The sequence below is a fragment of the Anomalospiza imberbis genome, chromosome 13 (assembly GCF_031753505.1).
Source record: "Anomalospiza imberbis isolate Cuckoo-Finch-1a 21T00152 chromosome 13, ASM3175350v1, whole genome shotgun sequence".
In the NCBI taxonomy this organism is placed as follows: Eukaryota; Metazoa; Chordata; class Aves; order Passeriformes; family Viduidae; genus Anomalospiza; species Anomalospiza imberbis.
Window position 1 is genome coordinate 17456430 of NC_089693.1, and position 22685 is coordinate 17479114.

Below are 22685 nucleotides of genomic sequence, written 5' to 3' on the forward strand. Positions count from 1 at the left end.
CAACTTCCAATTGCTCCTTGGATTTTTTTTTTTTTTTTTTTTTTGAGGGGGAGGGAGGGAATTTGTTTCTTTGTTGGTTTCTTTCTTTCTTTTTGGTTGGGTTTTTGTGGGTGTTCTTAAGCAGCAGAACCCAGCTGGCCACACAGATGTGCTCTGGCAGAGCTCACACGGCCATGTGACCTGCAGTGGAGCAGAATCACGGAATTGTTTAGGCTGGAAAAGAATCCCTCTTAAACCATCAAGTCCAACCATACGCCTACACTGACAAGGCCATCATGACTCCCTGTTCCCAAGTGCCACATCCACATGGCTCTTGAGTTCCTCCAGGAATTTTATTGAGTGGCTCCACCACTGCCCTGGGCATCTGTTCCAATGGTTTTCTTTCATCTTTGTCCTTGTATTGCAGGTGTGTAGGAAAAGGTGATTAGGATAGAACTTAAGCTAGAACTTTTTTGGGTGGTGTAAAACACTTTTCTAAAATTATTTACTGATTTTTCCCTTCTTTTAAGATGTTGTTCTATGTGCTAGCTGCCATCCTTACTGGAGCAAGACGTTGTGTTGGATATCAAATCCGACAGTGGAGATTTGAATGCAGCCATTTCCCCCAAGCCCTAGAAATCTGAATTCAGTCTCAAAAACTTGCAAAAAAAGGAATTTATTGTGCTGTGCTTTATTCTTTTGTGTTTGTCAAGAGCAGAAACAATTTCACTTGACTAATTTAATTGTTAGAGCTAAAAAACTGCCTGTGAATGGGTGTTTCTGGGTGAATTTCCCAGATTTTGAAAGTTTTCCTGAATTTGACCTTACCAGATAGGGCTGATTCTCCTCCCAAACTTTTTTTATCTTTATGAATACAAATATGAATGTCTCCTTGGTACCCCCTCCTCAAGTGCTTCTTGCTTTGTGGATGTGAAGAGTTGTTTAATTAAGAGAAGCCATGATGTCAGGAAACCAGCTTGTACCACTCAAGGAAGAAGAAATGCCACCCTGTTCTAATAACACAGCGATCCTGAGATTTGTTTTTCTGCAGTTGAAGTAAAAATCAAATTGTTTGGACTTTTACCAGCATCAAGAACAAATATGTTCTTCCTTCTGTCCTTCCCCGGTCTGTTTTTCTCCTGTTCCTTTTCCTGTACCTTTTCTTTTTGTAGATCCAAATACTACCAAAATGAAACAAAGCACAGCAGGGTTTAAATACATCTGCATATCCTGAGATAAGCTGGAGTGAGGCTGGAGTCTTGGAGTCCACATGAAACTCCCTGGAGATGACAGCCGTCTCCTCACAGCTCATTTACAACTATTACATGCTTAGTGTTGTCTCTTCCCATGAAAAGCTCAGCTTTCTCTGCCATTATCAGGGGAGAAGGTGTTGATCCAAAACCTTCCTGTGTCTTTCCCATCCCTGGAAGTGTTCCAGGCCAGGTTGGATGAGTCTTGGAGCAGCCTGGTCTACTGGAAGATGTCCCTGCCCGTGGCAGCTTTGAGGTCCCTTTGAGGTCCCTTTGAGGTCCCTTCCAGCTTCTGATGTTCTCCTCTGAGTTATTTCCTCTTGAGTTCAGAGTGTGTTTGAGCTGCACCTTTTCCACGTCCAAGGCCAGGAGTAGGGCCATGCTCTGCCTCTCCTCCTCCTCACCCACCGATGGGCTAAAGCAGAAAGCCCTGATGCAGAAATTCCTGCTAAGCAGTGGTGCAGGAGCATTCAGCATTTGCTAGGAGAAGTGATTTATTGCCCAGACAAAGCAAAAAAAGTGCAGCTGTGAAAAGCTGGCAGCAGAGCGGAGTGTCTGGAGCAGCTGGAGCAAACAGAGCAGGAGGATTTTCAGGGACAGATGTGTGAGGTGTCTGGCTGCTCTTCACCTTGTTCAGGTGAGTGAGAAAGAACTAAAGTTAAATTGTGGGCTCTCAAACCACAGCATCAGAGCTCAAGAGAGCGAGGGAACTATTCAGGAGCATTACAGGCTGGAGGCACTCATAGCATGGTGGTCCTCTCTGTGGATCACCATTGGAGCTGCCACAGTGCCGGCCGTCCTCCGGCTCCTCCAACCCCATTTCTCCATGTGGATGTTTCCGTGTGTGGTTCTTAGATCAGATCCCTGTATTTAGGTTCTTTCTCTAATCTTATGCCAGTTCAAGGTTTGTGAGACTTAGGAGTGGTTGGTGAGATTGTGGCAGACCTTTTCCACCACCTCTTTTTCCACCTGCAGGTGAGCTGGTGCTGGAGTCACAAATTGCATTTTGTGCCTGTTTTCCTTCCCATCTCAACTGCTGTTTCTCAAACAAGAGAAAACACTCAATCACCCAAAATCTCTGTCCTTCCTTAAGCTCCTCCAGGGAAGACTGAAGGTGAAGGAGTGTATTATAAAGCTTTTGCAGCTGTACTTTGAAGGAAGATATCTCTGAAAGGCATCCAATCAAATGTATGAAAGACCCTTAGGACAAGGTTATTACCAGTAATAAGCCCAATCTCAACTTTTCTCCCATCTTTCTATTTTTGAAGCAGACTATTCCAAAATGTGAAGGGCAGGATGAGTCTTTTTACTTGCAGCTCACAGAAATAACCTGTTAACTGACATGCTCAGGTAGATTTACATGGGACATGTTTGAAGAGGTTAAAAGCTGAGAGCTTGGCCCAGTCAATGTTGATCACAAATTTTCTCTTTCAGCCAGGATTTTATTCCGATTTGAAAATTAAGAGAAGGGTAGATCCTCATTAGTGTAATCAGCTTAAATGCGTTGACTACTCTAAAGCAATTTGTTTAATTTGTTTGGAACATGTTTAATTTTAGCTATAGATATTCAGCCCTCTCACAGTTGCTATTTATGGTGTTCATCGTGTAATTTTGTGTTCTGTGATTTGTAAAAATAAACTTTCTGCTCTGAATGAGAATTTTGTGACAATCTACGGCCCATTCATCAGAGCCTCTTTAAAACCACACAGAAGTTTCTGTGCACTGATGCTTCTGGTGTGTGTCTGCATCTCTTTCAGTCAGAAAGAGTTCTTGCTGCCCACACAGAGCGTGGGTTTGCATCAAGCATCAGCCTTTTGCTGGGCCTTGGATTCCTCCCCACTCTGAGTGTGGAATTTATGGCTCTTCAGGAGTGTCTCCCCTCTGCAATAGAGCTCAGTGTCAAAACCTGCATGAGGAGAGGGTCTGAATTCTTCTTTAATTCTTGATATTGAAGACATCAGCTCCTCTATTTGTCTCCACTTCATCGAAGGGCAGTGGAAAACAGCTCCCCGTGGGAGCAAAACCCACAGGTGGTTCAGAAACTAGTAATATTGATCACAAGCTCTGGATGTTTCCTGGTGATTTGCTGTATGGGGATGTTGCACTTGTCCTTCCATTTATGTAGATGCCACGTGCAGCTTCCTGCACTTGCTCCCTTGTTCCTCCTTGGGTGTATTTTACTTGCTGTTGGTGAAGTTTATTCATAGCCTCTTGTGATGCTCACACAGAGCCTCAGGCCAGTTGTTCTTCTGGAGCAGGTGGGTTCTGCTTCCTGTGCCCTCCATGCAGGGCAGGTGTGGCAAACTGATTTCCCTCAGGCATAACCTTAGATTGGCATCTCTACCCATCGCCAGTTCATAACCAGTCCTGGAAATGGCTTTGGAATGTCTGTGTGCCTGAACTAATGTGGTTTTTTGGAGTATGTTGGATGTCTGAGGAGTTTTGTGGCCATTAGTCATGCTGTAAAACATATGGCAGCAAGATAACATTACTCAAATCATCCAGGGCACTTCATCTTGTGATGGAAGTTTCTGAAAGGTGTTGCTCGGGGTGTTAATCCGGCTCAGATGAAGCTCTCTGGAAAAGCAGTGATCCTGCTCTTTATTACTGTTCCCATTCTTGTGTTGAAGCTCGAGCCAAGTGTTTTTTGGGTTGATCCAACATATTGCTCTGCCACAGAGCATGAGGAAGGCTGGGAAAGTCCCTTTTGGTAGCAGCCCAGGAGCAGTGAGAGTTTAGCATCCCCAGAAAGCCAAGGCCAATCTCAGGAGTGTGGGGGAATCAAAGTCTTGAGTTTTTGGCTTTGATGTCTGCATTTGCTCTCATTCCAGCAGCGATGCTTTAATCTACAAAATGCTTTGCTAGGTTTTCGCTGTGCTCAGCTTGAATTTCTTCCAAGACATCACTGTGCTGAAATAGCAGAATTTGCCTGTGGATTCCGGTGCAGCAATCAGTCTGTGTTTATTGGGGTGATAAACTTCCTGTGAGAGTGAGGGTGGAGTGGGCCCTTTTCCATGTAGCTGAGCCAAATCACTCAGCAGCGAGACCAAAGCCGTTAAGCAAATTGAGATGATTTCTGCTTGCAGCAGTCTCTGCTGTAATAAACTGGTTTTCCTCCAAAGGAGAACCTGCACATATCATGCCTTTATTTTCTTCCCTTAGTGTATTGCTCTTGTTTGATACCATGGAGAAATTCCTGGTTCTGATGTGATTTCATGCATTAATTGCATTAAAAAGATCATGGTTTGTGCTTCAAGTGTTGAGTTGTACCTTTCAATCCTCAGTATGAGACTCTGCTCTGCTGGTGGCTTTTCATCCCACAGTCTCTGAATTCAGAGCTGCTCACCTACAGCATGACACCGTGGCTTTGTGTGACCTTTCCAGTCCTCTCCCAATGCAATTACTTTCCATTAAAAACCTCAACTCCAACTGCCCAGGCAAAAAAGTCCTTTTTCTTCCATCAATCTCTTTAGCTGGCAACATCCTTCTTAAGTATTTACGGATCTGCTGGTGATATTTATGGCGCTCCTGTGGTTCACTGTGACAATGGACTCAGCACCAGGACACAATGCTTTTCACTGAAATAGAGCCAAGCTACGTCATAAATTATGCAGATGGGCTGTGACAAAATCAAATTTTATGCAGATTTTCTTAGGCTGACCCTTTTTACTATTCATAATGGCTCTGGAGCTGCCTGTATCTCAAGTTTCATCCAGTTTTATCTGCCAGCACACCCTTTAATGTGTACATCAAGTTCATCTTTCGAGCTTTTTCTCTTCACAAAAAGATGGTGAATGTTGAGTTGAGTTTGAGTGAGCTGAGGATGTGTTATGCCAAGTCCCTCCCAACTTTATTTCCATAACTAGTGTGGAGCTGAGGATCCTCATTGTGGGCTGGGAGCTCCACAGGGCTCATCAGAGATGCTCCTTTGGATCCAGGACACAGCAGTGCAGCCTGGCTCTGGAATTCAGAGAGATGTTACAGCAGCTTTATCCTGGCAAAGGCAAGAGGCAAGTCCTTGACTGCAGAGCTGGCAGTCAGAGAAAACCCTCAGGGAAAAATCAAACCTTAAAAATACGCCTGAAGCCAATGGTGTCTCCTGTATTCTGACATTTAGGATGCTTCTTTATGTTCTTCACTAAGGCCTCACTTTGTCAGAGCTCCCACAGAAAGCAGAGCTTTCCTGAGGGTTAAAGACAACGAGGGTACGCCAGGCTCTGGGCTGTAAGCTCTGAGTAGGTAAAGCTGAAGGAATTGGGATCCCAGAGTGCACTAAGTAGTGTTGCTTCCTTCCCTACGTGAAATCTCCACCTTCTGGGTCTTGCTGCAATCTGTCTTCCTGGGTCTTATGCCCAGTAGGAAATTCATTTTAATTGCAATGCTTGCCCCTTACCAAGTCAGGCTGTAAATTAAATGTTCTCATATTCCCCTGATCTGCAAATGGGCTCCTTCACCTTCTTTAAGAGCCTTTCTACAATTTTATTCTCCTGCATACCTTAGTTAGCAGAGTCCTAAGCCTAATTCCTTCCTCAGTTCCACTATTTGAGACTTGTAGAAATTGTGGTAGAGGTACTCGTTGTCTGTCTGTATCTAGAATCTGTAATGGGCTCAGGTTTAAACTTTGCATAAAATATTCTGTTACTCTCTTATTCTCTATTATTATTCTATTATTCTCTAAAAAACAGAGATGCTTATCTTGGTGACTTTGTAGGTAAGTCCTCATCAGACTTTACTGAAAACCCAGTGGCTCACTGTGAGTCACTTCAAGAGCTGTTGCAATTATTCCAGCCTTCAGCACTAAGCTGATGACATTAAATTGCCATTTGTGTTGATTTGGGGATATTTGAAATCATCTTGGAGCTGCCTAGATCATATCCTATCATTGTTTGGCTTTCTGAATTGCTTCTCCATCAAACCATCCTGTGTTCCCAGAGGATTTAATGCCTGTTACTGCTACCTAAAGCATGGAGCTCTGTTAGGAGCAGCAGCCTCCCAAACCCAGGTTGGGTCAGTGTTTTACATGGGACACAAAACACTGGTTAGACAGGGAATTCCTGCAATACTCTGTAATATCCCATTAATGCATCCTGATGACAGATTCCCTGAGCATGTGAATTAATGAGATTAAAACCCTCCTCAGGTAATCTTTGTCAAACTGCAGTCTGTTCGTTTGGAGCAGGACTTGGGAGCACAAGTTCTGTGATATTTACAGTTTAGTGATCTCAGTGCTGCATTTGTTTTGTTGTTGGCAGGTTGCAGAGTTCCCAGTGCCATTGGGTGGATTAGCAGGGCTTCCCTAAATCTGGAGTAGGACATGCACTTGTTGTGTGGCTGACACACTCTCCAGCCTGAAATGTTTCACTGAGCACCTCACAGAGCCGACACCAAACCGTGCACTTAATTCGTCAAGTATTTTGCTATATCTAACATTGATCACTTATGCAAATCCAGGTGTGTGCCTGCACTTTTTTAAAACATGCCATAAAATCAGTAATCAATGTGCTTTCAGGTCCCATGCACTGTAATTTGTGGATCTCTGTGGGGAAAAAACATAGCAGTGCTCCCCGTGCTCAGCCTTTACACTGAATAGCAGGACGCTGTATCTTTGGGCATTCAAGTAAATATTTTGTTTTGACATAAGACAAAGCCCTATATTTCAAAACAAAACCTTTCTGTTCTGCTTTGGAGCTCTTATGAGGTGTAGACTGGAAATACATAGATATTTAAACATGTTACCCAGCTTGGTGCTGATGCTGGGACGCCGAGTGCTGGTGCAGGTGCTGATTAGCAAAATGAGCAGTTGGGCCTGCACTAAATTCCTTCTGTATGGGCTGCTGTGGTTTCCTTTTTGACTCAAAGGTAATTCCAGGAGTGCTGTGCAGCTCTCTGAGTCTTCCAACATCAAGGCTGGTTTTTCTCCTTTCCTTCTGATGCCTTTCAGAAAGCTGATCCACCCAAAAATCCCCTGCCAGCTGAGTATCAACACTGTACTCTCACAGAGCAGTCTGTTGGGTGGGACTATGGGCTCTGGCTCCTACCAGTTCAATGTTGATAGCTGTGTGTATGCATATATGCTAATGAACATGATCACCTATTTTTGTGTGGTGATTGGTCAAAACTTAAAACTTTTCCCTATTTTAAAGGAAAAGGTTTTTTTCCTTTTTACTGAGTGTAAACTTTGTGTAAGGTTGTGCTGAAAAACAAGGGCTGGGTGCTATTTTGGTGACAAAGCAGCCCTTTTTTGGCCATGCTTCATTTTCTCCAAGGACTGTCATCTTCCTGAGTGCTCCAACAAGTGCTAGCCCACATCTGGGGCTCTTCTCTGCCTGGTTTTTAGTGGAACACAGGGAACTCCATGTCTTGTTCCCTGAATCCGAGCCTTTAAGCTGCCAAAGTTCAATGCTTTCAGGTGGATTTGTTAATTGCTCTGAAATCCCATTTGTCTGTGCCAAGGTGTAGCTGAGCACAACCTGCACTGGTTTGGCCTTTGGTTCAGTCACAGTTTGTGCTGGAACTTCCTTGCTGGGCAGCATCAGATAGAATACTCAAGACGTGACAATAAAACTGCCTAGCAAAAGGTGTGCACGCAGGGGGAGGGGAATTAACTTTGTCCCATTGACTGATTCCAGTTCTTTTCCTATTCTTCCAGCTGAAGGGCTCCCCCAGGTGTATTACTTCGGACCATGTGGAAAGTACAACGCCATGGTATTGGAGCTGCTTGGTCCCAGTTTGGAAGATCTGTTTGACCTCTGTGACAGGACCTTCACTCTGAAGACGGTGTTAATGATCGCCATTCAGCTGGTAAGTGATGGCAGGGCCCTGCCCTGGGGTGTCCTTGGGTGTCCATCCATCCTAGGGTCAGCACAGTGCAAGGTTCAGGGCTGAGAGAATCTTATTCCATCACAGAATCACCGGGTGGTTTGAGTTGGAAGGAACCTTCAAAGATCTAATCCCACCCTCCCTGCCATGGACAGGGACACCTTCCACTATCCCAGGTTGCTCCAAGCCCTGTGCAGCCTGGCCTTGAACATTTCCAGGCATGGGGCAGCCACAGCTTCTCTGGGAAAGCTGTGCCAGGGCCCCATCACCCTCACATTCTTCCCAATATCCCATCTAACCCTGTGTTCTGGCAGCAGGAAGCAATTTCCCCTTGTCTTGTCACTCCAGTCCCTTGTGCAAGGTCCCTCTCCATCTTATAAAAGAAAACTTCTCAGGGGTGAGAAGGACTCTTGCCTTTGAAGAGAAGGTCAGATTATGCTTATGAGAAACTGGCTCCCTGCACAGCAGAACCAGTGAAGCTGGATTCCTACGGACTTGCGTCCCACGTCCCCTACACGCCCCTGCCCCGGTACCTGCCCCAGCTCCCTCCCTTTGTTTGGACATCCCAGGAACATCTCATTTCTCACCTGCTCCGTAGGACACACAGAGCACAGCACCCTCCCACAATCCTACCAGTTCTGCTGGTTTGGTGCTACTGGGCTGCCCATAGACTGAAACCTCACGGGGCAATGGGAGCTGAGCTCTCCTTAGCCAAAATACCGGCATTTGAGAGCTCTGCCTCTGCCAAATTTGGTACAAAATTTGGTCAATCGAATGGGTTTAAATTTCTGCCACTTGGAATATAATAGTTCTATGGGCAACATCACAGAGCCTTTAATGTACCTGAAAAGGAAAGGAAGTCAAGCTGGAAGGGATCCAGGCTTGGATTTGGGTTTGTGTTAAAAATGAACAGCATGAAAGCTGAACATACTAAATGTGGTGTGGAAGCTTCCACAAGTCAGTGGGGCCAGCCAGTCAGTTTGGCTTTTTTGGTTTTCATACTGGTTTGCAGATTCCCAAGTACCTAAATATCTGCAGATATCCAGATTTTGCATAACTGGACCTTGGAATCACCCCGATACTCCACAGCAGAGCTGGGATTGTATATTCACATTAATAGCTCTGTGGATAGAAGCATGGTAGGGAAGAGGAGATGTAAGGGATGAGGAACACAGTCCTTTCCAGATAAACTGAAGTTTGACACAGCAGAATCTCAAATGGAAAACTAAGATCAGAACTGCAGAAGTTTGAACAGCACCTGCCTGTTACTGTGGCCTCCCACAGCAGAGCAGTCAAGTTCTCTTGGTTTTGAGCATTTCTTTATCACTGGAAAACCAATTTATAGTATTGACTTTGATTAAATCAAGTGGCAGCAGATGGCAAAGCCTCAGATACAGCTTGTGTGACCTTTGCTGGAAAAATATAAAGATGTAAATCTATTCCCAAGGGACTGCTGAGGAAATCAAGACTCACAGCCATAGCTGCTGCCTTTTGCCGAGTCCCAGGGCTGCAGCTCAGCTCTGGGCTTGGATGTTCTTCACTGGCATCACCTGTTGATCTTGTGGCCAGGCTGCAGCTCACCGAGGCACTGGTGCCAGGTGCAAAACACGTGCTGAGGCTGATGCAGGGGGACAGCAAAAGCAGTTGGAAATGGAGGAGCTGATGTTCTCTTGAAGGATCAGGTGCTCCTCTGGCCATGGGGAGATGTTGTAGGGCCTTCTCAGTCTCCTCAGGGAGGTTACATGAGTTGCCACCTTGGAGTGTGCACATCTAAGGGGACAGATCAGACATCCTCAGGTGTGCCTCATCACCTGGCCCTGGGAGAAGTGTTTTCCAAAGGGGCTGGCACTAACTGATCAAATGAAATGAAAACGCTCTGCTCTAGCCACAAGGCTTTAGGGAAAATTGTCTTTCTCCGACACCAAATGGTCACAGTCACTGTGTCACGCTCCAGTGTGAGACACATGAGAAAGGAAAGCTGGACTCTCAAATTCCTTGGGTTCACATCCATGAATTACATTTTGTTCCTGCTTCTGACTGGCCAAGTCTGCTTAAGCTGCTGTAATTCTAACTGTGGGCACTTGTCCCCTGATCTTTCTCCTCATACTTAGGACGATCCCCATGTCTGTAGGAGCATCCAGTCCCGTGGTCAATTTTTAATCAGAGACATCTTGGAAAGATATTTTTTTAATAGGTATTTCTGCTTGGCTGGTGTGAATGAGCTTGACAGGTTGCAGCATCTCAGAACTGGGGTGGATCCTTTACAGACGTTAGAAGAAAGAGGAGTTTCTCTAGGAAAAACAGTGGCAGTGTCTCTTAAGAAGTGCCACGTGGGATTACAGAAGAATTCAAACATAGTTTTACATCAGGAAGGCTCTCTTGGCTGAGGGCAAGAGAGACTGGATGACAAAGAGTCTTCAAGAAAGGCAGCCTGTTTGGGAATTGTTCACACTCTAACTGCTTCCTCCATACTCCACATGCAGCTGAAGACATCCAGTAGATCAGATCCAGTGGGTGAAGCTCCTGAACAAAGCCAAGCTTGGCAATTTAAATGTGGTCACTATGTCAGTCCCCACAGCCCATAAATTGGGGGAGAATGGGTTTTTTTTTAGGCTTCTGTTTTTCACTCTTGGCCAGGCCCAGCCTGTACAAAGCTCACTGACAGCTTACAACAAGCTCTGTTGTGTCACCAGGCACTGGAAAAATACTCTGGATGTGATCTGGACCAAGTTGTGGCAAGATGTTTTTCTACCAGTGACCATCAAAATTGCCTTTGAACAAGATTAATTTCATTCTCTGCTGATCTGATCTATATTTAAGCAGGTGATGTGTGGAAGAAGGGCTCAAGTTTACCAGGAAGGTCTAGAGATGGAACTGCTGTCAAGATCAGCCTCTTAAGAGTTACCTTTCTGGCATAAGAAGGTTTGTTACACTTGCTGCCTTGGCAGGAGGAAGGCAAATGAAAGCACGGGTTTCTTTGGCACCTGCTAAATGTCACAATATCCTCTCATTTCTCCACCACAGCACAGGAGTCCTGCTGTGTGCCAAGGGATTCTCCCCCCTCCTAAAGGTTTCTCTGACATCTGAAATGGAAATTTATGGCTCCAAGGATGCACTCAGCCGGCCATGGCCATGGAAATCCCTATGTAATTCAGAGTCTTCCATCTACCCTAGTGCTCGTGTGCATGCTGTTTTTCCAGTGTTAGAGCAATTCCAAGTTAGTCCCAGTTCCTCGAGTGGTTTCTCTGCCCCTAAAAGAAGGAATTCAGAGTGTTTGAGCCTGTAGTTCAAACCCAAAGGAGTGGCCCCTGCACCTCTGCATCCAGCACATTTCTGGAGTGGGAGCACCACTTCCCCTCTCCTTCAGCCATGCGATGGGGCTGACGCCGAGGTTGTGCCGCAGCACCGCTGCTCGTGTGTGCTCAGGCAGAGTCTGGAAGGGAGATGCAGCCCAGACACTCCACATCACAGCAGCCACCAGCAGGGAGAGTGTCTTGTCAAGTTGAATAAAGCATGGAAGCTACTCCAAGAAACATCTTTTTGACTCGGGGAGTGTCTTTCAGCTGCCATGGCTGAGCAAAGCTCTCCAGCATGAAACATCCAGGCAGGTGGAAGTAAAGAAGGAATATGAAAGACCCCACAGCAGCTGTGTGTGTGTGGTGGAAGCAAAAAAGGCAGGTGGGAGGAAAAAGGGCAGGAAAATAAGTATCCTTGATTGCTGCTGGAGCATATTGGCTCACCTGATACCTCAGCTGTCCAGGTTGTTGTCCTGCCTGCTGCAACTTGCTGAGAGTTTTTAAAGAGAAAAAAATAGGCCCTTTTCAGGCTTTCTAATTGCTGTTGGGATTTCAACAACTGAGCTGCTTTGGTAGCAGGAACAAATCAAATGAGCTAGTCAGGCTCCACTTGGAAGCTTGTTATGTGTGGAGAGGCAAGGAAACTCTTTGTTCCTCTTTCAAGGGTTGCATCTTCATTTGAATTGCCTCCCAACGTGGCTTTTTGTTTCACGACCTACTGCTGTGTCCTGTAGGTGATTCAAAGTGTGAAGAATGACTGAAGAGCATCTGCTCTGCTCTGCACCAGCCTGTAATTGATTGGAAATAATGGCTGTTAGCCGTGAAACCCATTTTCTCGGCACATTGGAATCAATCACTGCATCGAGGGGAGGGAGCGCCAGCACGTGCTGTTCCCTTCTTTGAAGAGTCTTGGAGCAAATTCTGGTTTTTAAGCCTGATTCACCTGCAGCCAGTTTTTTCCTGTCTGCTGCCCTCCCTGTACAGCTGTTTATTTTATAAGGAGAGCTGCCCCCTCCTGCCTGCTACTTCTTTCCAAGAGGTAGAAATGCAGCAGATTTTCCTTTAAAATAGGGTGTATGGTAGGGGCCTGGGAGTGTCATGGAGGATCACATGCAGGTGGACTTTTAAAACCAGATGTGGGTCCAACATCTGAAAAGAGAAAGAGTAGTCTGGATTTGCCAGCTGGGAACATGTCTGGATTCAGCGAGAAATGAAGGAGCAGTCAGGGTCTGCCAGCCCAACGGAGTGAGCAGGGGCTTGGAAGGGCTGGCAGGGGGTCCCTGCTGCTTGGCTGGGGGAGAGCTGGCTCAGTGACCCAGAGACTCCAGCCTGCAGAGCTTTCCCACCAGGATCCACCCAGTGGGGGTGACCAGCTGGTGGCCCTCCCCCTGGATGTCTCCCGGAGTTCTGGCACTGTGCTGTCCCTTGCAGCGGTGTGGCAGTGTCCTCTGGGGACTGAGGCTCATTAGTGCAAAACTGGGAGTTGGTGGAACTTTGCAGAACTTTCGTAGCACTGCTGACCCACAAATACCTGGGTCAATTCCAGCAGCCTTTCCAAAGAAGCATCTTGTTTAATCCACTGTGCCCTTTGGCATGCAGGGCAGCTGTGACCAGGACAGCCATAAATGGGGGTTCACGTGTGTTCATTTGAAACATATAAAGGCAATTAAAGGTAATAAATGATGTTAAATTGAGATTTTTTTCCCATTGGAATCATCTCCTAAGTTCAGGACCCAAGGGAGAACTGCTTGACAATACACCTGCAATATGTTTGTTTTCAAAAGCAATTTTGATGATGATCTTCTGAATAAGGTGTGTTAGAGGTACTCCATCACCTCAGAAGTGGGGTTCCTGCCCTTTCACCTTCCCATTCCATCAAACTTCCAGAAAAACGTTAGTCAAAAGCAGAAAAATATTCCAGCTATTCCTAGTTGACAGCAATGAGATTAATTATTATTTTAGTCAGCTTTGAAGATCGTAAAGCTTCTGCCCGCCCAAAAATCCCCCTCCATGAAGAATCTGGCATGTCTAAGACAACATATGGGTCGAGGGAGGAAGGTGGTAAGACACAGAGCAACAGGGGAAGGAGGTGGGCAAGGGAAGAGCTCTTGGTAACCGGTTTAGTATGTTTAAAATCAATACAAAAAGGCTGCTGCAGCTCCCCGTGGCATCCTGCCAAGAGCTGCATCCCAGTGGTAACGCCTCAGAAACAGCCTTTGCCGTTTCCGTGGGAATAAAGCAGGGAGCACAGCGTGATAGCCTTGGAAAGGAGGGGATGACACATTCCTCTTCCAGCTCTGCTGGGAGCCGGAGCTCTGCTCACAAGTAACATTTCCCTCCTTTTGCAGATCTCTCGGATGGAGTATGTGCATTCCAAGAACCTCATCTACCGGGATGTCAAGCCGGAGAACTTCCTCATTGGCCGGCAGGGCAATAAGAAGGAGCACGTCATCCACATCATAGACTTTGGATTGGCCAAGGAGTACATTGACCCAGAAACCAAAAAACACATTCCCTACAGGGAGCACAAGAGTCTCACTGGAACAGCGAGATACATGTCCATCAACACACACCTTGGCAAAGGTTTGTCTGCATGGAGGGAGCTTGAAGAGTGTCCTTTAGGCTGGAGAAGCTCTCTAAGGTCATTGAGTCCAACAATTGACCAGCACTGCCGTGTTCACCTCTAAACCATGTCCCCAGGTGCCATATTCACACATCTTTTGAGCACTTCCGGGTGTGGTGACTCCACCACTGCCCTGGGCAGCCTGTTCAATCCTTGACAGCCCTTTCAGTGAATTATTTTCTCTAATATCCAACCTAAACCTTCCCTGGTGTTGCTTGAGGCTGTTTCCTCTTGTCCTTTGTTCCTCTGTCCTTTGTTCCCTGGGAGCAGAGCCCAACTCCGCCTCCCTGGCTTCCCTCTCCTGTCAGGGAGTTGTGCAGAACCAGAAGGTCCCTCCTGAGCCTCCTTTTCTCCAGGCTGGGCCTCCCCAGCTCCTTCAGCTGCTCCTGGTGCTCTAGCTCCTTCCCTAGCTCCAGTCCCTTCCCTGAACACATTCCAGCTTGCCATTTGAATCCTGCAGACCTCCCATAGCATCTTGGCTCAGCTCTCTTGTGCTCCTGAAGCTATTTGTGAACCTCCCAATGCCTACAGTTGTGTGCCCCCTTTTTTTTTTTCTCCCTTCTTTTGAGGAATTGAGCCAGCTGAAATGTTGGAAGCCTCATAATTACAGTTTTTATTAGGAACTAAATAACTGGGAGCAGCCCTGCACTGATAAAAGACAAGCAGGCAGGCGGTGATTGCTGCACTGGATGATAAACAAATAGATTTTTATAGCACAGCACTGTCCCAATGCCTTCCAGTTCCAGGTGTTAGAGTTGGATGTTCCCTGACCTAGTAATTGGTTGGAGAAAATGAATGATTTAAATAACTTTAAACATGGCTTTCATCTCCTCTCCTCACTGCTTTCTTTCCTACCAGAAGATTACATTTCTGTGGCTGAAAGGCAAAAAATAACTTATTAAATGTTTATATTCTCTTAAATCCATACAAGTAGTGAGATAATGGAATATTCTCCAGGAGGCCTCCTCGCATGTTGGCTCCCACTTGGAGAGCTCACTGTCTTTGGGGAGTAAGGAGGGATGAGCCTGGTTTCTAATTTTGGAAAGTGAAGAGTCAGGCAGGGATGGAGGAATGGGAGGGTGCAGTGGGAGCAGGCTGGGAAGCTGCTGGTGCAGGCGATGTGGAAAGAAGATGTGTTTGTGATTGAAGTGCACCATGTGCCTTCCTTAGGACCCATTTCCCACAGGATTTCAGCTCCCACATAGGCTCATGCAGGGGAAGGGTCCAAATCAGTTCTGAGGGTGTATTTGAGGGGGCTGTCCCTGCCCAGAGGGGTTGTGAGGAGCGGGTGGTTCCCTGGTGAGACCAGCCCAGGTGGAATCAATCCTTTCATCTTTCAAACTCAGGAGTCTGACTGCAGTTTTTCGGAGAGACAAGTACACTCAACCATCTTCCTGGAAGTCCATCTGTATCACTGCACTAAATTACCCAGGGCATCCTCCCTTTTTCCCCTTTTTATCAGGATAACTGCAGGAACTGTAGTTTCAGTTCCCTTCTCCCAAGTGTTCCCACTCCCAGCATCTCCTGCGGTGGCTGCAGTGTCGTGGGCTGGATCTGCTCTGGGTCATGGATCATGTTGTTTGGAGCAAGTGGGGTTCAGAGGAGAGAAGGGTGCACCAAATGACTCCACGAGCTCAGTGAATCCTAGAGTGCAGCTCAGCCCAGCCCAGTGTTGCCTGCACATCTCTTGTTCTCTTCTGTCCTCCCCTGGGGTTTTGGATACATTTTGGCTGCTTATTTTAGGATATTTTTCCTTTGGCTCCGTGCCCCTTTTTCCCCCCTTCATTTATAATTACAACATCTGCATGTGGCAGCAGCAGCAAGTGTTCCATGGCACTGGAAGGAGCTATTTTTGATCTGCTCTGATGAGCAGCAGAGGAAATCGGGAAAGGGTTGGCACTGTGCAAGGGTAGATCCCTGCAGCTGGTTGTGAGTATCCCATTCCCATTTAGTCCAGAGGAAATGATCCAGCACCACATGGCACCATTGACACTGGCAGGTCGGAGAAGAACTGAGGCACTGCTTTATTCCTCTGCAATTAAGAGTTGTCCGTTCTGCCTCAAGCTGGATGTGTGTTTTGCAGTTCCCATGTTACCTCATGGCTTCTGGCTGATTTTACACATTTTCTGGCTTTCTGAAACAGCTTCTGGTCTCGCACAAGATCTGAGCCGCAGACAGTGAGTGAACATCCCTGTGGTACCTTTATCTCAGGTACAGGTGTGGCTGCTGCTGAGATCTCAGAGCCATTTCTGCTTCTGCAGCAATAATTTGTCATCTCTTCTCTTTTAGAGCAAAGTCGTCGAGACGACTTAGAAGCCCTTGGCCATATGTTCATGTATTTCCTCCGAGGCAGCCTGCCCTGGCAAGGATTGAAGGTAGGTTCAAGCTTTAGGTTTTGTCCTTTAAAACTTTGGCTAGTCTCTACCCAGAGGAGAATCTGCTGGGGAAACATTGGCAAAATCCAGCCAGAAACGCTGTTTTCTCCTTTGTGTCCTTGCAGCCTAACACCGAGGCATTAAGTTTAGCTGCAGGGAAGATTTTAAGGTAGAAATACATTACCTGGCACTTCAGGTTGCCAAATAGTGTACAATTTTGGAGAGAAGGTTGAACAGAGAGACAGAGACAGCAGTGAAAGAGCTGTGATTGGAAGCTGCCCCAAACTGGAGCGTGACTGTGACACAGTGACTGTTTATGAAATTCCAGTTACAGCAACACAATCCCCCAGCTGCATCTGTGATCCATGTTTATAATGGAGCAGTTTGATGGGTTTAGATGCACAGATGGACTTCAGCTTGAAAAACTGGTTTTCTGGCACAAGTATTGGCCTTGGCTTCCCTCCAGAGACACTGGACACTCAGTGCTGGGGAGTTTATGAGATGCTGTGTACAATGTGGAGAGCTGCAAGAAATTGAGTTGCTGACTGCCGCCAACATCCATCAGCTGAGCTAACAAGGAGTAAGTCATTTGCTGGCTCCAGAGCTGTTGGAAGCTTCATCTTCACTTCTCCATCACCTCCCTGATGATTAAGCTACTGTGTTCAGCTTTGGCATTGAAGGGAGTGAAGGGACTGATCGGGTTAGGTTTATCAGGGAAGACAAGAGCTCCTGTTTGAAAAAGGAGCCAAGGCTTTGGGTTCAGGAGCTGCTCTGCATTGGTCAGTGGCAATAGACCCAGTTGCATTGATAGACCTTATTCAGCTGGTTTTTACCACCTATTGCGTTAGTCTCAGCTCAGCTTCATCAGGCACATGCCAAAAATGTTGGCAACTGCTCATAAAAGCAAAGAAGGGTTTTTCAAACATGAAAGGGATTGTGAAAGAAATCAGAATCTCTGATTTTATGTCCACGCCTCTCTATAAGTGTGTTATTCTAGTAAATATTTCCTTTCTGGCTTAGTTGAACTCATCTGCTTTAAATTAATCCTGTAAATTATTCTAAAATAATTCCAAGTTTATACAAGGTTCTACAAAAGTTCCTCAATTCAGTGCTGAACTTGATAAGAATTAGTTGACTCCTTTTTGAGGTCCTGGGCAAACTCAGACTCTCCAGCCGGATTTAGAATGTGGCATCTTTGCCCTTCTAGGTTTCCTCAGCTTGTACTTTTGGTCTGTACTGTCAGGGCTGTATCTGCAGAGAATGTCTACAGTGCTAATTGTGCTGCTGCCAGGTCTAACTGACATATTTTGAAATGGAGGCAAGAAACCCCACTTTCAGGGTGCCAACTGGAGCAGAGTTCTCTGCCTCAGGTTGATTTAGGTGGGAAATCCAACTGCAAATGGTTTCATTTTCTTGTTGACCAGATACTAAACCAATGCTGAGTGATGGTCGCTTTGGAGGTGAAAGGAAAGGCTGTGTGGGAGCAGCCTGGGATCTGGGAGAAGTGTGACTATGTAGAGTCATTATCAATGTGGTAATATCCTGTTGCACAGAGAAAAACCCAAATTGCTGTGCAATGGGTCTGTGAATTTCACCCAAATTGCTGTGAATGTGCTGTGCAACTGCTGTGCATTTGTTTGTGAAGGCAGCTCACCTTCACAAAGCCTGGGGAGGTCCTGATGTGCCATCACAGTCCATGCATCTTTATTTCCCTCTCCTGTGAAGCCTTCCCTGCACAATCCTCAGGACTGGGCTGTGAGAAATGGGCATTGTAAGACACTAATAAGGGTCCTGCCTTCCATGAACAAAGATGTTTTGAACATCCTTGGATGTTCTTTCCCAATAGCCTGTGAACTATTCCTACTGGTGTAGTCCAGGATGCAGTTCAGTTACAAGTAACATCTCCTGATGTCACCCAGAATGGGCATTAAATACCTTTTTCTTCCCATACAGCATGTCCTTTCTCACATGGTTGAACTCTTTCTCCACAACTGTTTTGTCTTTGTGTGCTGCAGGCTGACACCTTAAAAGAGAGATATCAGAAGATTGGGGACACAAAGAGAAACACTCCAGTTGAAGTTCTCTGTGAGAACTTTCCAGGTAAAGCCCCGATGGGATCATGTGAGTGCAGCTGGAGGTGGCCATACCTTGTTAAATTGGGTGGGCCTGTGCTCCTCCGTCAGAAAGTACCGGATGACGTGTATCCATCATGTTGTTCCTCAAGCTGGCAAACAACTGGAGCTGCTGCTATAAATTAGCAGGGCCTGAGGTCTTAAAATGAGCAAAACTCTTCTCATCAAGGAGGCTGGACAGTGCTCAAGGGCCTTGTATGCCTGTTTTACTTGTTGGCTTCCTTCCAAAAGAGCTCCTCATTATTTTTCCCTCTCACAAATGACCATGCTGGAACTACTCAGTTAATTCCTTTCCAAATGGAAGGTTTTACAGGTGTTGCAGGTGTAGGTGGCCAGCTTGGAAGATGGGATGGTGTGTCTGTCCAATGAATTCTACCTTCTGGGAGCAGTTTTAAGGAGAGTGTCACTGAAGTGTACTTCTAGCCAAGCCCAACACCTGATCTCCAGTTTAACAGACCTTGGAGCTGGGAGAGCAGGGTACAGAGTTAGTGCCTTCCCTGGGGTCCTCTGGCCACAGAGTGGGCTTGGGAGGTTTTGTGGAGTGTTTCTGAAGTCCTGACACCAGGGAGAGCACCCACAATTAATCCCATTCCTGTAGGAGCTGTTGTGCCACATGTCTTTCCCAGCATGAGTAGCAGCAAGTCTGGAATGGGATCATTGTTCACTCAAGTCACTGTAACTCCCCCGATGTCTCATTCCAAAATCCACCTGGTTCCAAGCAGAACAGCTTCAGGTTGGCTGTTCTCATCTTTTTGCCAATGCTCCTCATAGCTCCTTCAGGTCTGGGCTGATAGGAGATGCAAGAACTGAGTTCTGTCCCTTCCTTTTGTGAAACCGGTTGTTCTCCACCTTCTGGAGGTACTTAAAAAAGAGGATTCTTTCTTCTCCATTGTTTTTCCCCTCTTTTACCTCCATGGAAGCCACAAGCCACAGACAGAGTTAAGTATCAATAAGCAGTTCTATTCTTATTTTTGTCAGCTGAAGTCAAGGCCATAAGCCAAGAGAGAGCTGGGAAAAGGCAGGACATGAGCTCCTAGGACTCAATATTCTGTGCATGTAAAGTGCGGCCCAGATGCAGGAAGCAATTACCTTAACACCAAACCCTGTAAATTAACCCTCTTCAGGTAAATTAACCTTGGAGCCTCCCTCTCTAGTCTAGTTTTGAATATTCAGGCACTGCCAATGTCATGATGGGACACCTTCCACTACTCCAGGATGCTCCAAGCCCCATCCAACCTGGCCTTGGACACTTTCAGGGATGAGGCAGACATAGCTTCTCTGGGCAAGGGCATTCTAAATGCCTGTGAGCAGCCTGTTGTCAGGTTCAGTGAGCTTATTTCTCACTCTGTTTATTTTTATACAAATGTATAGAATAAATCAAGGTGTGGAAGTCAGATTTGAGCAGAGGTGGGACTTCCATCTTTGCTTGAATTGTTTTTCATTGAGGACTGTTGCTAAAATCCATGACTTGTAGGAGAAAAGCCAGAGGTAGTGCTGGCAGCCCAGACATTAGTTTCTAAGAACTCATTTGGAAGATTCAGGATAAAATCTGCTGCTTTTTCCCCTTTTCTGACAGAGGAGATGGCCACGTACCTCCGCTATGTCCGGCGATTAGACTTCTTTGAGAGACCAGACTACGATTACCTACGGACCATCTTCACGGAGCTGTTTGAAAAGAAAGGCTACACCTTTGACTACGCCTACGACTGGGTCGGCAGGCCAATTGTGAGTTGTCCCTGCAAAGTCCCATGCCTTGTCTTTCAGGTGCTGCTTCCCCACCATTGCCTTTTTGTTCCCAATAATCCCAATTAATGCCAGTGAATTTAGGATCAAATCTTTCAAATCTCAACACAGTAAGATGTCCTGACGTTGTGTTCAGGGGGTTCTTGCAGTGCCTTGAAGTTTTCCTGAGGGACAGAGGCCCCATCCACCTCTCTGGACATTCAAGCCTCATTTTCTCATTTGTGACAATGATCATGATGAGACTGAGTTCCCTCTAGTCTAGCACAGGATTGGAGACCAGTATCTAAAATCCATCTTAAAGCAGGAGAATCATAGAAACCCCCTATAATGGTTATGTTCCCATTGAAAAGGTATCTCCTGATCGAGGCAGGTTTCTGATGGATGTTCAGTGAATAGTAGAATTCCAGAATGGTTTGAGTTTGAATGAATAGTAAAGCTCATTTTGTTCCAACCCCCTGCCATGGGCAAGGACACGTTCCACTATCCCAGGTTGCTCCAAGCCTCTTCCAACCTGGCCTTGGACACTTCCAGGGGTTGGGCAGCCACAGCTTCTCTGGGCAACCTTGCCAGAGCCTCACCACCCTCCCAGGGAGGAATTTCTTCCCAAATATCTAATCTAAACTTGCTCTCCTGAACTCAGAATATCCTGGAGGACATTCAGAGGCTGAACCAGTTCTGTACAGTACATGGCAAGGAAATGCCAGAGAAACCAACCTCCATTTAGCAATTCCATGACTCCATGTGGACCATCACCCTGATCTCATTGCCTCACTTTTATCATCAAAACCCAGTTAAACTCAGGAAGACCTTGACCAAAGGATGTGTCATGGGGAAATAGGGTAGAAGAATCTAAAGGTCTTTGTTTTGGGTCATTCTGCTCACAACTCACCCCAAAGAGCAGTAATGACTTCTGTAAATGAATTGTCACTGGTGCCAGATCAAATGCCATCAATGCTAAACTTGGTACCACTGCCGGTGCTTTTGTGTTCCAACTATATTTAGCATTCCCCATGCTTACTGTGCTCAACAGAGTTCCTAAGAAATCATTCCCTTTGTGAATCAAGATTTTCTCTTCATTTTTCTTTAATTACAAAGGCAGTTGATAAAGAGCACCTTGTAAGACAAGTGTGCTATTGCTGACAACCACAGTGGTTGCCATGGAGATCTCAATGTTGGGAGCAGGGATTATGACTTTGGTGAGAAGAGAGCAGATGAAGCTTTAATTTTAACACATCCTGTTTCTATGCAGGCGTGATTTTTACAAGTGGTGAGACAATGGGATGAGGAAAACAAGTCTGTATATTTTCAGTTGTAATAATTCTGTGTGAGACGCACTAGGTGTGATCTGACATCGAGACAGGCACCTAACTGTATCTTCTTAATTAATTTTTATACAAGACGTTTGGTGCTGGTGTCCACCGTCAAATTTCATGTCTGTAAATCACAGGGCTCCTTTGGTCAGTGTTTTGATGTTTTTCTTCTTCCTACTGGCTTGAGAAGGTGAGTTTGTGCATCTGAGAGTCTTAGCCCTAACCAACACCTTATTTTCCAGCCTACTCCCGTGGGATCTGTCCATGTAGATTCTGGGACCTCTGCAGTGACAAGAGACAGCCACATCCACCGGGACCGACCATCCCAACAGGCCCTTCGCAATCAGGTGCGTTGCTTGGCTCCTCTCTCAATTCCTCTGGCACTGAGAAGCAGAAGCCACATGGCATTATAGATGGCTGGGGCTGATACTTGGTTATAGCAAGGACAATTCCTGCTTAATTTAGAGATGGTGGTTTGAGGAGAATTTTGTCAAAGCAACAGGTTGTTGCAATAAGGTATCAGCCAGTGGAATTCCTCAGTTTCGTGAGCTAACCAGCGTTCAGTTTGGAATGGGGCTGTTTTTCTGTAGTTTGTGGGTGAGCAGGTTAAAGTCGATCATCCAGCCTGGTTAGACTCCCTGACTACCACATTTTTTGAGGTGCTTTTTCTCATAGCACATGGACCATGGAGCAGACTGAGAGTTGTGCTGATGGCAGCCTGTTCCCAGGTGCCCTCTACCCACAGAGCATGTGGCTGTGACAGGGATGTGTGTCCCAAGAACATCATTATGTCCTTCTTAGAGTGTCCAGTTCACAGTGTGAGTGTTGCAGAGCACAAAGGACAGGCAAGGCAGAACCCTCAGGAAGGCATCACAGTCTGGATGAACTGCCATGGGGAAATTGAATTTCCCATTTTTTCCTTTCTTGTTGTACTGTTTGTTGGTGTTGAGAGTTTGGGTTTTCTGTGTTAACAGAATTCTCAGACTTGCAGTAGATCTCCAACTGCAGCTTCCAGCTGGAGCTGTTGCTGCTCTTATTCTCAGGGAGTGGTTCCAGGCTTATTCTGCTCCCTCAACCTCCAGGTTCTGCTCAGTTCCTCGAGCTAGGGTTTGTGGGTACAGACCCAAGCATGAAGTGTAACAACCTGTCTGGGCTCAG

General features: G+C 46.2%; 1 protein-coding gene across 3 annotated transcripts in view; it reads left to right on the top strand.

Annotated features, from left to right (window-relative positions):
* The window catches only part of CSNK1G1 (casein kinase 1 gamma 1), a 100138-nt gene that overhangs the window by 62338 nt on the left and 15115 nt on the right, over positions 1 to 22685 (top strand). For all 3 annotated transcript variants that reach the window (XM_068204258.1, XM_068204260.1, XM_068204259.1), the window contains 6 exons: positions 7879 to 8030; positions 13693 to 13927; positions 16257 to 16342; positions 18358 to 18442; positions 20051 to 20199; positions 21770 to 21874. In XM_068204258.1, coding sequence (XP_068060359.1) covers positions 7879 to 8030; positions 13693 to 13927; positions 16257 to 16342; positions 18358 to 18442; positions 20051 to 20199; positions 21770 to 21874 — 812 coding nt within the window. The remainder of the gene's footprint in view (positions 1 to 7878; positions 8031 to 13692; positions 13928 to 16256; positions 16343 to 18357; positions 18443 to 20050; positions 20200 to 21769; positions 21875 to 22685) is intronic.